The 12,569-nt window shown below is 53.4% G+C and overlaps 1 protein-coding gene across 4 annotated transcripts in view; it reads left to right on the top strand.

The window, feature by feature from the left end:
* The first annotated feature begins 3,225 nt into the window (after window positions 1-3,225).
* The window catches only part of PAX3 (paired box 3), a 98,415-nt gene continuing 89,071 nt past the window's right edge, over window positions 3,226-12,569 (top strand). Inside the window, exons 1-4 of one of the 4 annotated variants that reach the window (XM_032354948.1) lie at window positions 3,226-3,834; window positions 5,134-5,369; window positions 6,729-6,858; window positions 7,980-8,114. In XM_032354948.1, the coding sequence (XP_032210839.1) occupies window positions 3,750-3,834; window positions 5,134-5,369; window positions 6,729-6,858; window positions 7,980-8,114 (586 nt within the window). In that variant the 5' untranslated portion in view covers window positions 3,226-3,749. The remainder of the gene's footprint in view (window positions 3,835-5,133; window positions 5,370-6,728; window positions 6,859-7,979; window positions 8,115-12,569) is intronic. The other 3 variants (XM_032354949.1, XM_032354947.1, XM_032354945.1) reach the window with 3 other exon arrangements.

Below are 12,569 nucleotides of genomic sequence, written 5' to 3'. Positions count from 1 at the left end.
GAAGTCCGTGGACCACGAAGGGCTCATGCCTGGGTCCACAAGCGCGGAAGCTGCGCTCTGCGGCCGTCCGGCCGCCCAAGCAGACGCCACTCAACAACCGTGGGACTGTGGATCCACACATCCAAATTCGGGAGCGGAAAAACCTTCAAGGGAATGCTCGCCCCGGGCTCGAACAGACAGCCGGCTGTCTATTTCACCTGAAGTTCCTCTGAAACTCTGGGCAGAGGAGGCATCAGCAAGTTATTCCGCAACCCCCTTCCCCGCCAATTATCTTACTATTACCCTCAAGGCTTCAGTCGTTTTCCACGTGCACAGATAGCGCGGATGGACACAACCTTATTCTTAAACTGTGGCCGGGACTCTACTGTCTGCTTTCTGGGTAATTTGTCAGCCTCGGGGTATGAGGCTGCCTCCCAAACCCGTGTTCAGGGCTGCAAGGCGCGGGCGCTTGCCTTCCAAGCCCCACTGTGGGGCCAATCCTTTGTTAATTAGCGCTCGTAGCGCGCCCAGATTCCCCAGGGAGACTCTGGCTCACAGGCCCGGGACCCGGGAAGGGGCCTGGGTGGACACTCCCTTCCGGCTCTGGGGAGTGGGGGCGGGGGTAGCTTCTCTTTCCGGAGGGACCTTGGAAAGAAGGCGAGGCACAAGCTTCGGAGATAGGGAAAGAGTGGCTGAAGTGTAGAGCCGGCGTTCGTTTTCAAAATCAATCTGGAAAATCCGGAACCACTCTGCCCTCGCGCGCGACCTGTTGCGCTCGACTTTGTCCAGCCTCGGGCTCGAGCCTGGTCTGATTTAGCTGCGAGTGGGCGCCTCAAACAGCATCGCGGTCCTGGCCTTCCGGGGTCAGACTTCAGCTCTACCAAGTTCGGGGAACTTGGACTCCCCGAGGTCTTTAGATCCAAAGGGGCCCCCGCAGCCCTACTGGCCCAGCGCCGGGAGAATGAGGGTGCCCTCTCACTCTGTCCTGGGTCTCTGGGGTCCTCTGACTGCCGCCTGTCTGGAGAGGGGCCGAGCTGATCTCTGGCTGCAGAAAAACCTCAGAGCTCCCCGGCAGGGCTAAAGCCGAGAAGGAGAGACCCTGGAGCCTCAGGCCTCCAAATCCCACACACACCCTCGTGGTCTCTATTTGTACATTTTAGTAGCAAGTGGTGGTCGTGTTAAGGATGCTTGTACTGGACTGGCTCCCGTGGGTACTCCAGATCCAGTTCAAGCCGCAGTACTGCCGTTCCGGGACCTCCCTGGGCCTGCTGCTCACCGTGACTGAACGTGCAACCCGGGAGAACGAGACCGCGACAAGCGGGTCCCTTCCGGGATCTGCCAGCTCGGGCGAGAAGAGCGCCGGGTCACCGCCGACAGGGTTTGGCGATGGAGCCCTCCGCTCAGAAGCAAATAAGACGCAGGCCTGGATGTTTCTGGGGTCCTTTCAGCGGCGAGTTGAGTCTGCATTTGTCGTCTGAAAATACACTTTGGGTACTTCCCTCTCCCAACTACAGCTGCCCCTAGAAAATGCCCTGTCTGCTCCACTCAACCTTCTAAAGACGGAAAACTTGAAAAAAATTCTAGCTCCCGAGATGCAGTCCCTGAGAAGTGATTTAGCAGACTTTGGTGACCACCGTGTTTGCAGGAAGGAACTGAGAAAGTTTTCCCCCTTGGCAAATTGAATCGTTTTACGTAAAATCAGGTTAAATAGGGCTTCATTCTAAGCAGCGTCTCTCCTTTGTACTGTGAATGCACGTGGGCCCTCCCCTCTTGGGCGGGTGAGGAGATGTCCAGACTTTTCCCGTGGTTCTAGAGGCCTGTCAGGGCTGCTCCGGAGGTCAGTCAAACCTTTTCGTGTGGAAGCCCAGCCGAAAGCTGCCTGCTTTTCCCACTTGCGAGTGGACTTTTAAAGGACCAACTCCAGGAGGGCTGAATGGCTATAGGCTCCCGGCTACCCCCACCCCGTCCATCTTCCCTTCTGTGTTTGCCTTAATTACGGGGTGGGGAAGTGGGGTTAGGGTCTGAGTTCTCTTAAAAACTGTCAAAGGAGTTGGGGGATGGGAAGCTGAGAGAGAGAGAGAGAGAGAGAGAGGTGGAGAAATGGAGAACTCCAGCACAGGAAAAATTTAAAAATCGTAAAAGGAAAAGGGGGAACTTGAAGCCCAGAAGTCATTGTTTCCTTTATTTCAAAGGGGGAAAACCTGCCTGATTCTCATCCTTTTGATTGATTAAGGCCCTGAATACCTCGCAGTCCCGGACTGACAGTCCCTGAATAGAACTGAAGCGAATAAAGCGCAGTGCAGAGCGCGGGGCTGGCACTCGGGGGTGTAAAGGAGGCGAGTTCTCTGGCACTTACCAAGTTATAAATAAAAGGCTATGCACAATGGTACCTTCTCTAAGGACAGACAGTCTTTACAACACTCCTGGCGTCATATCCTGCTGGGGACACTTCAGCTCCTAGCCAAGACTTCGCTCCTTTTATTTTTCCAGCAGTTTAGTCTGAATACCATAATAAATTCCTGAGAACAAACGCTGCAGCCGGGCAAAACTTTAACATATAGACACATCTCTGCTGTGGCATTGGGGACCTACACCTCGAGATTTAGAGCTGCGGCTTCCCAGAGTGGATTTTTCATTCAAGAGGAGACAGTTTTCTTCTCCCTCCCCTCCCCAGACTTAAACGCTTGAGTCCTAGGGCCCCCCATGGCTGCCTAAGCTTCACACTCACGACTCCAGCTCCCAGACTGAGAAGACAAAGGAACTTATCAGCACACCCTGGACTCCTCCTGGGAGGAACCCCACCGGGAGGACCCCTACAAAAAACCTAGGCCTAAGGGGCATAGACCAGAGGAAGGCGGGCTACACATGTCCCGGCCCTCCCAGCGCCTTCTCATTGGAATTGCGCCCCCTCCCGTGGTAGTAAACCAAGAAAAATGAGAGAGAAAAAAGTCACAGGTAGAAAAACAGAGACACAGACAAGGAGATGGGACGAGAGGAGTAGAATCAGAGACAGAGAAAGACACAGAAATACGCACAGAGACAGAGACAAAGAAATAGTTTAAATGAGAGAGAGAGGGACACACGTAGAGTGAAAGAGAAATAGGGACTCCTCTTCTCTCTGCAGCTGCTATCTCCCTCGGGCTGTCTCTCCCGGTTTCCACGGGTCTGCCCTTCTCTTCCGGGGAAGGGGCGCAGCGTGGGTCCCTCGCCGGGCCGGCCAAGGCCTTGGCACCGCCGCGGATGGGAAGAGAAAGTGGCCGCTGTCGCCCAATCAGCGTGTGTCTCCGCCACCCGGGACGGTCTCCCCATCGGCCAATCGCAGCTCAGGGCTCCTGACCAAGCTTTGGGTGAAAGAACTAATAAATGCTCCCGAGCCCGGATCTCGGCACTCGGTGTCACGACGGGAGGAGACTCAGGCCGGCCGCGCTCCCGCCCCCACCCCCCCCCTCCCTGGCTCGTCGCGGCGCTCTGAGCCCCCTCCCCAGCGCCCCCAGACTCAGGGCCACTCGCTCAGACTCGCACCAAACTTTTCCGCCCTGGGCTCGCGATCCTGGACTCTGGGGCCTCCCTGCCCGCCCCTTTCCCCGGTTGCTTCTCGAGCCTCGCTCTGGACTAGCAGTCCTCTTCCCCGCGTCCCTCCCTCTCTCTCCAGCCTTTTTGGGGAGGGGCTCTCCACGCTCCGGGGAGTTTCCGAGGGTCGCCAAGAGCCGCGCTTGCCTTTCTATTTCGCCTTCACCTGGATATAATTTCCAAGCGAAGCTGCCCCCAGGATGACCACGCTGGCCGGAGCTGTGCCCAGGATGATGCGGCCAGGCCCGGGGCAGAACTACCCGCGCAGCGGCTTCCCTCTGGAAGGTAAGGGAGGGCCTCGGCGCCGCCCGGAGCCCAGGGCCGTAGCCGGGGTGCTCCACTCTACCCAGGGTCTCCACTGGCTTCTTTGGCGTGCCCAGGGAGCCCATCCGCTGGGCACTCCTACCCCAGAAGCTAACAGTCGGTGGAGATCTCCACTCGATTTTCTCCGGGCAAACAGAGCGCAGTTCTTTGGGCAAACCCTTTGCGGAGCCTGACGGCCAGGCCTGTTCCAGGCGGGTCCACTTTCTCCTGCTGTTTTGGAAATGCTGTGGTGGGGAAGGGATGAACCAGCTCCTGAGCACCGGAAAGCAACTTCTCCGAATTTTGTCCAACCCAAAGCATCTCAAAATGGTCCCGGCAGCACCCATATTTGCTAAGCTCTTGTTAGTTCCGAAAGAATTTTCTTACCAGTGCAAAGTGTAGGGGCAGACATTCCATGGCATCCTGCTGGGAATTTTTAGTATTAATTGATTAATTAATTAGAGTTCCATTCATCTCAAGTGGCATCTTGAAGTTTCCATAACCCTTTTGGGGAACTGCCTTTCGGTCATGTGGTAGTGACCCTCAAGGCAGGAAAACTTGCAAGCCTGAGTGCTTCTGGAGAGTTTGCGAGGCTGGAGCGCCTGAAGGGGATTTTGATCCAGCCGCGGGCCCTTTAGGCTGGGTCTAGAGTAAAATGTCATACCCAGAGCATGAATGGAGGTGAGGGGGTCTGTGAGCAGACCCACCTGTGGGCTCTATCTCAAGGTGTAACAGGTGACACGTGCTGAGACCTGAAGCCTCCTTTTAGGCCCCTCATTGACCTTTGACTTCTGTGCTCTTAGCCAGAAACCCCAATGGCTGTCATTTCCTCCAAGTCCCTTAGAAAGGAAGCCGTTCCAATTGAGCATGGTTTGGTGTGAGTGGAGGTCCAGAAGGCCAGCGTCAGGGTCAACTTTTCTCTCTGCCAGGACGCTGTTTCTTGAGCAAACTTCAAGATACTGACCACAGGTCTCCCCATCTCCCAAAGTTGCCAGATTCTCTGGGCCCAAAAGGAAGACAGTTTCTCTGAGGCAAGTTATTTTGCCATTGTTGGTCCCTTCACACAAGATTATGTGCCCCGGAATTGATTCATAATTTGAACAGATGTGATTGGAAAAGGATCTGGGGCTGGTAGCTGGGTGTCGAGCAATTTCAGCGCTCTGACTGTGACATGCTGATTGTCCAAAAGAGTGCGAAATTACGTGGGCTCGTTTTCCAGGCTGCTCTCTGTTCTCTGAAAATGACTTTCCTTCTGCCTCTCTTTTTGCCTTTTGTGCCCAGTGTCTACTCCCCTTGGCCAGGGCCGTGTCAACCAGCTTGGTGGCGTGTTTATCAACGGCAGGCCGCTACCCAACCACATCCGCCACAAGATCGTGGAGATGGCCCACCACGGAATCCGGCCCTGTGTCATATCCCGCCAGTTGCGTGTGTCCCACGGCTGCGTCTCTAAGATCCTGTGCAGGTACCAGGAGACTGGGTCCATCCGTCCCGGTGCCATTGGCGGCAGCAAGCCCAAGGTGAGCGCGGGCGCCTGGGCCTGGAGACCTCCGGGTCTGCCTTAGGGAACATTGGGCAGGGGGCAAGGACTGTCATCTAGGGCTTTCTAAGGAGTTATTTTTCAAGACCGGGAAGGGTCCTTTGGGGTGTATGTGCGTCTATGCTTGCGTATGGTGGGGGTGGGAGGACTCCGTTGCTGCCTGGGCCGCTGTTCCTCCATGAATGCTAAGGGAAAACTCCAGCCTTTTTGCAAAGGAGATAAAGCATTGTTAAAAATGTATCAGAACCCTAGTATACTCACCAAATTATTTTAATAGGCAGACACCTAAAATACGCAGTTGTATGTGCCCACCTGTTGCTGGTTTCTTCCCCAAGAGTCTCCCCAGCTCCCACCCACTGCACTGCCCTTGCCAAACCTAATCTAAGGAGCTGCTTTTGGCTTTCTCTCCCACCTTCTGTCCCCAATCTCCTCCTGTCCAGATTGTCTTCAGGGAGTCAAAAGCCAGGGTGATTTGTTTTCTTTGTAAGGAGAAGATGACTTGGCATTTAAAAAGCAGTTTGGTACAATCCTCAAAATATTTTGGTTCCTTTTAAAAAATGAAAGAGTCACACTGGCTAAGGCTCAGTAGGAGGGATTACACAGGGTCTGTCTTTTCTTCTGGACATGGGGAAAATCCAGTTTAATTTCCTAGTTGCCACAGGGCAGAATCAAAAGGAGGGTTCTGGTAAACTGCAGACTTCCAAATGCCGTGCTCCCCATCTTCTCCCCGCCCCAGATCCCCTTGCAAACTCTCCAAGAATCTCTGGGAACTACTTTTATTGAAAAAAAAAAAAGAAAAGAAAATAGCTACTCTCTCAAATTATCCATATTTGTTATCCATATTTGATTACTTTTTAAAGCCTACATAATTAGTTTTTGCATTTAATTCTGTTCTTCAATTTAGCCAAAATCTTGTGCTTTTTTGGGAGAAGTACAAGTTGCAGTTCTAACTTGATTTTTTTTGCTTCTCTTTCAAACATTCCCCCTTGTTAGTTTCATTTTCATGTTGTTTCTGTGTAAGGAGTTGACTTTCTTTAGTTTCAGGGATTGGAAAGTATACCCTTTGCCCACCCCCAAGATGTTATGAGTTTTCTTAATTTATCCTGACTGTCTAAGCTTACCTAGGGAAGATGAGGGTCCCCCAGGGGTAGGGCGATCTCACTTCTTTCTACTCCTTCCTGAAAATGAACTTCTTCAGAGAGTTGGGGTCCTTTTGCTGACAAGGGGCCTTCCCCCTGGGGTGCAGGAAAGAGCATCCCACTGGGTCTGGAAGCCGTAGGGCCCCCACATTTGGCCCAGAGTACTGGGTACCAACGCCTGCCTGCCTGTTCTCTTAAAGCAGGTGACAACGCCTGACGTGGAGAAGAAAATTGAGGAATACAAAAGAGAGAACCCGGGCATGTTCAGCTGGGAAATTCGAGACAAATTACTTAAGGACGCTGTCTGTGATCGAAACACTGTGCCCTCAGGTACCAGGCCCATTAACGTCTTCCTGAGGCACGGCCCTCAGACGCTATTCCCCAGGCGGGTCATCCGAGCCACAATACCCCCGAAGATCGATCTGGGCGATCGGGAGGCAGCCCCTCCCAGGGCCCTGAAATATTCACGAGCCAGACGCGCTCGCGGTGTTTTACCGAGAGGGGGCTGAGCTGCTGGTCCTGGGGCTGAGAGACCGCCAAGGGCTCCCCAAAGAGGAATTCTGTTGAGGAGGCAAAGGCAGGAAACGCGAGGCGGAGACCAGGCGTTTATTAATATTGATGTTCCCTTTTAAAGAGAAACAAATGTTTTGGTAACCCCAGCCGAAGGGAGATGGGGCTGCGCCAGCCGAGGCTTTCCCTTGTGCGCAAAGGAGGGAAGGCTTCAGCAACGGCCCGGATTTTTCCCGAGAGTCCCAGGGACCATCCGGCGCCCCGGGCATCCGGGGGGAAGGCGGAGGGAGACGAGGGACAAACGCAGGGGCGAGAGCGAGGGCGCGCGGGAGAGTTTGTTTTTAATTAAAAGGAAACTCCCTTTCCCCCCTGCGAGAACGAGATATTTCAAGAGTATGGATTTGTTTACCAGACTGGAATCTGGAAAAAATAAATGGGGGAGAGTGCATTTTCTTTTGATTTTTTACAATAGGAAACGATTCTGCAGTTGAAATTTAAACCCTTTATAGCCTCAAAAAAAGCTGAATTGCAGGGGACGGGTCCTCTGCGGTTCTTCCTCCCTTAACGCCAACCGCGGAGGCCCAATACCCAGGTGGTGGTAGGGGATGCTGGGTGGGCTGGCGGGAGAAGTCTCTCGGAGTCGAATTCTAGAGCCCCGTCTATAGAGTGAAAAGGGGTAATGCTTTCCGCCGGGACGAGAGGGACAGAAGCGGCGGTTCTCTCGGATCTAACTTGGAGGTGAGGATTTGAGGGTGGGGGCAGGGGTTAGAGCGGGAGGTTGAAGGGGTGGTGGAAGGTCGAGGATGCCCCAAGATGCAGGAGGAGACAGGCCAACTGTGCAGGGCAGCCGCTCTAGGGTCTGGGCTAGGGATTCGAGGCTCCTTCCTGCACGGCGTGGCAAGGCTCAGTCGTCCGCGCTCTCACCCTCCTCCTGCCCCCAGTGAGTTCCATCAGCCGCATCCTGAGGAGTAAATTCGGGAAAGGCGAAGAAGAGGAGGCTGACCTGGACAGGAAGGAGGCCGAGGAGAGCGAGAAGAAGGCGAAACACAGCATCGACGGCATCCTGAGCGAGCGAGGTAAGCGGCGGCGCGCTTGAGCGGCGCGCTCAGGGCCCGCGCCTCGGCGGCACCCGCGCTCTGACGTCGCGGGCCCGAGCGCGCTGCCCGGCCCCGGCTCGGGTCAAGGTCTCTCTTCGGTCGTATCCACTGCACCCGGGAAAGAGCATTCCAGTGAAAGACCAGAGGCGTACTTGAAACTGAAACAAAAATATCTTTTCTTTCTTTTTCTACTTACAAGTCTTTCTTCTGAACCAGCCTCAGCCGCTCAGAGTCTAGAACTGCGAACTGCGTTTTGGTGCAGGGCAACCCTCTTGCCCTCAGGTGTGCGGGGCCGGGCGTCTCGGAGCGCTTGAGGGGCTGGGGGCAGTCTGTGAGCCTCTGGAGGTTGAAGGAACTTTTGCGTCCTAAGGGAAGGCCCAGATCTCTAGATAGGTTCCCATCATTGGAGGAGGGGAGCGGAGAGGAGGACTCAAAACTCTTTGGGGGCAGTGCGGCCCCAGAGTTGCACCACCTTGACTGCCTTATAAATACATACAGAGTACATCATGCATATATATATATATATATATATATATATATATATATATATATATATGTAAGATGGTTGTTTTGTGCTTTAAATTGGTTTTCAGATGCGATGGGGTTTGAGTGTGTGTGTGTGTGTGTGTGTGTGTGTCTAGGAAGGAAAATCAGCTTAAGATGTGGGTTCTTGGGGCTGTGGTGTTGGTGCCCTGTCTCCATCCGAAGGTGCAAGCCACCTGCTCCTTGTTAGCTCTGACCTGTCATCTTCAAGAAAAAGTCTCCCCTTTGGAGCCATAAGAGCAGCCTACTTCCCTTATACCTGCCACACAGGGTCTGGAGAATCTAAAGGTGTCTCCCTCTTCCCAAAAGGAAAGCCAACCTGTGGAAGTTGAACCGGAAAGGGATCCCTGCAGCAGTTTTCCACTCTGCAGTTTTGGTCTTGGGGATGATCACACCTCTTCAAAGTCGCAAAGGGTCAGGAGGCGCCTGGCACCCCTGCCACACCCTGAGTTGCCCCCTTCAGGGCCCGGGACTTAGGTGGGTTGTGTTGAGTTTTGACTTGTCCTGGAAGGGCACGAGGCTCCTCAGGTGGGCTTGGACACCCGCTGTGACCAGCTGGTTTTGTACCCTCAGCAGGTGTTCTCCAGGGTAGGACTGTAGGTAGAAATCTGGTCACACCTTTTGCTTTCATTGCCCAGCCCAGGTGATGGCAGCAGCCAAGGCAAAATCTGTCCACAACCTTGAAGAGACACTTAGATTTAGATGTGACAAACTCAAACAGCTGATTTCAGGGATCAACAGAAAGTGTCGATGTTCTGGGACACATGGGCAATTAGGAAAAGACACCAAAAACCAAGGCTCGCTGGGCAGGGAAATACATAGGCTGTTGTTTTCCTTAAAAGCAGGGGACTCACAGGATCTTAGCCTAAGCCCCTCCTTCAGGAGCGGTGCTTTTCTGCTGTAGTCTCTCAGGAGACACCCCAGCTTTTATTCCAGGCTTAGATGCAGCAGAGGGGTACTGGGGAGGGAGGAAGGAGAGAAACCAGCCAATCCCAAACCCAACGGGCCCCTGTGGGCAGAGGGGCAGGAAGCCCAGAGCTATCAGAGAGGCTCAAGAAGCAGCGTGGGGGTAGCACAGCTTGGCTACTTGTTGCTGGAGGCGCCTGGCGGCAGACTGGCCGCTCCCTCGCAGCACAGGCAACCGAGGCCCAGGAGACAAAACGCCCCAAATGAGCTGGTCAAACATTTGTACAACTTTTCCAGCTTTTACAAAGAAGGCCTTCTCTACACAATCTACACTTGGAGATGAACTTGGGAGACAAAGCCTGGAGAGTCCATTGAAACTCACACTTTAGCTCGGCCCAGACAAAGCTCCAGCTCGCAGCAGCTTGATGTGAACAAAGGAAGGCAACCTTTTTATAATTCAAGGAGAAAAGAAGAGAAAACAGCTCCACAAAGGGCCGAGAATAGACATTATGGGCTTGCAATGAGGGATGAATTATTCAATGAGCTCCAATAGCTGCTGCGCCAGGAAGTTTTATGGACTCTCCAGCGTGGAAAAAGTGGCTATTTCACCTACAAAATGTTTCTAGTCTTTTGGGCCGTCTAGCTGGGCCGGCTGCCATTCAAGGGCAATTGCTACCATTTTTAAAATCAGAGTATTCTCCGCAGCGGGGGCTGTACCGCTGAAAACACACACACTCCACAGAGGCTGAAACCTAATTTAATTTGGGGTTGTCAGAGAAGATGCAGTGTCCCTCTCTTTAAGCGGCTCTAGCTCCCTTTCCGGATAAGCCCTGGAGGGCAAGAAGGGCACAGAGAAAGGACAGAGTGAAGGGTAGTTTAAAGCGAAGTCTAGAAACCTCAAAAAATTACCCCTGTTGTTTGGGCACCAAAAGTCAGAGGCTGCTCCACCTGTAAAATAGAGTGACTGTTGAGAAAGTGCCCCAGCTCCGTAGCCCAGAGGGAGGAGGCTGCCTGAGAAAGGACCTTTGGGTGCCCTGAGCAGGGCAAGGCACTCTCTTCTAGAGGTTCCAGCTTCCTGGGGGGTGGGGGAGTTGGAAGGAAAGGGGATGTTAAGACTGGCTTTGGTGGGGGGGACATCTTCCTGCCTGTCAGACTCTAGGACACAGTTAGAGAAGCACCCTGAAAGATGTCAGAGCTACTCTCATTTTTCTGTCCAGTGTTTGGCCTTTCTCCTAGATGACCCCGTTTACCTTCTCACTTTCTCTTGTCCCTTGCCCAATCCAAGAGTTGCTCAGCGTGCAGACTCGGCGCGCTCAGGCCCCTGTGCCCTGGCGCGCACTAGACGCGGTGCCCCCTTCCTGGGTCCACCCTTCCAGCTCCTTTGCCCGGGTGGAATGAGAAGGTTGGGAGGCCGGGGACAGCAAAGCGCCCCTCCCCCCCACCGCCTGCGCCTGGTCCCGGGCCACCGGCCAGCACCGAGATCGGAACGGGCGCAGTCGGAGGAGCCAAGCCCCGGTCGCAGCATCGGGGGCCGTGGGTACAGCCTCCTCTGCGGCCACTCAATGGGCGCCTCTGTTCCTCCCCCAGAGCGGCCGAGCGGGCCCGCGGGCGCCGCCACAATGGGTCGGGCCCCCACTCCTGCGCCCTGCGCCAAAGCGCCGCGCCGCGCCGCCCCCTCCCCTGCGCTCCGGCCGGCTCGAAGCTTAGCTCGCCGGGCTGCAGCCGACTCAATTGCCTCCTTTATGTCCTTCTCACTTTCATCTAGACACAGCCCGCCTCCCCCCTCTCCTTCTCCTTTTTTTCCCCTCTCTTGCCTGAGGCTCACATTAGTGAAATTTCTGCAACCTCCCCCCATTTTTTTTCTTATTTTAAAGAAAGCCCTTAACACAAAAGCAGTGACTAATCAATAGAAACTGCTCCTTCATCTCTTCCTCCTCCTCCTCCTCCTCCTCCTCCTCCTCCTCCTCCTCCTCCTCCTCGTCCCCCAGAAGGGTGACGCTTTTCCTGTTTGTGAGTTTTGGGAAACATTTTTGCTTTGTGCCGTAATGGAATTAGAGGACAGATGAGGACTGTAAGTGGGACACGCGACGGCAAGACTCTCGCTTAAATATTTAGATGCAACGTTACAATTACTGACTTGTTGCAGCGGCTTTGAAGTGGCAGCTCGGGAGTGCAGGGGGAGAGAGGCCAGATTGCCCAATTGATGTTTTGACTGGGGCTGGAGATACACTTTCATAGGACTTTGCTTTCCTCTTTTAAAAATCACTAGTGAGCGTGGAGAGGTTTGCAATGATTTCAAAGATGAGGCTAAGAGACCCCAACCATAGGTCGTTTTAGGCTTATACTCCGTTCGAATCTCTCGCTTCCTATTTGACACTTATGAAAAGCAGGTCTTTTTTTTTTTTTTAAATTTGAGAAAGTAAAAGTGACAAAAGTTTTGCAGTCCCGTTTTGTTTGTAAACTTGTGAGCTTTTCTTGAAATATCTAGGACGACGTCAGCTTTTCAGCGGGGCATAAGAGAAAGCAATTAAAAACGCAGAAAAATTTTAAAGGCCCTCGAACTATTTCATTTCCAATGGAATCACGAAAAGAGCACTTTATCATTAGCGGGAGCTACTGAAGTCGAAAGGAACGGAAGGCCGTTTCTTCCCCCCGACTTAGCAAGGAAGGACATTTTGGCGCGAGGCAAAGCGGGGGAGGCGGGGGTGGGGGGGTGGGGGGGGGGGAGGAACTTTCCCACAGACTGAAATCATGGGGTATAAGATCTTAGGTTTGTGGCATCGGAACCTTTATTAAAGTGGACAGCCCACTCTCCAAGTCCATTTGTCAGAATCCCAAATTTGACCCCAATGTCGCCTCTAGTCTTTTGAGCGAATTTTCTGTTTTCTGAAGCCCTTAGGTTACTCAAAAAGGAAATAGCACCCATTTAAAGTGTATTGGAAATATCAAAATTTCAATCAAATTAAAACACCACCTTGCGTTCTT

This window comes from Mustela erminea, chromosome 8 (assembly GCF_009829155.1).
Source record: "Mustela erminea isolate mMusErm1 chromosome 8, mMusErm1.Pri, whole genome shotgun sequence".
Taxonomy (NCBI): domain Eukaryota; kingdom Metazoa; phylum Chordata; class Mammalia; order Carnivora; family Mustelidae; genus Mustela; species Mustela erminea.
Note: the sequence above shows the minus strand (reverse complement) of the source record. Positions and strands in the feature narration are given on the sequence as shown.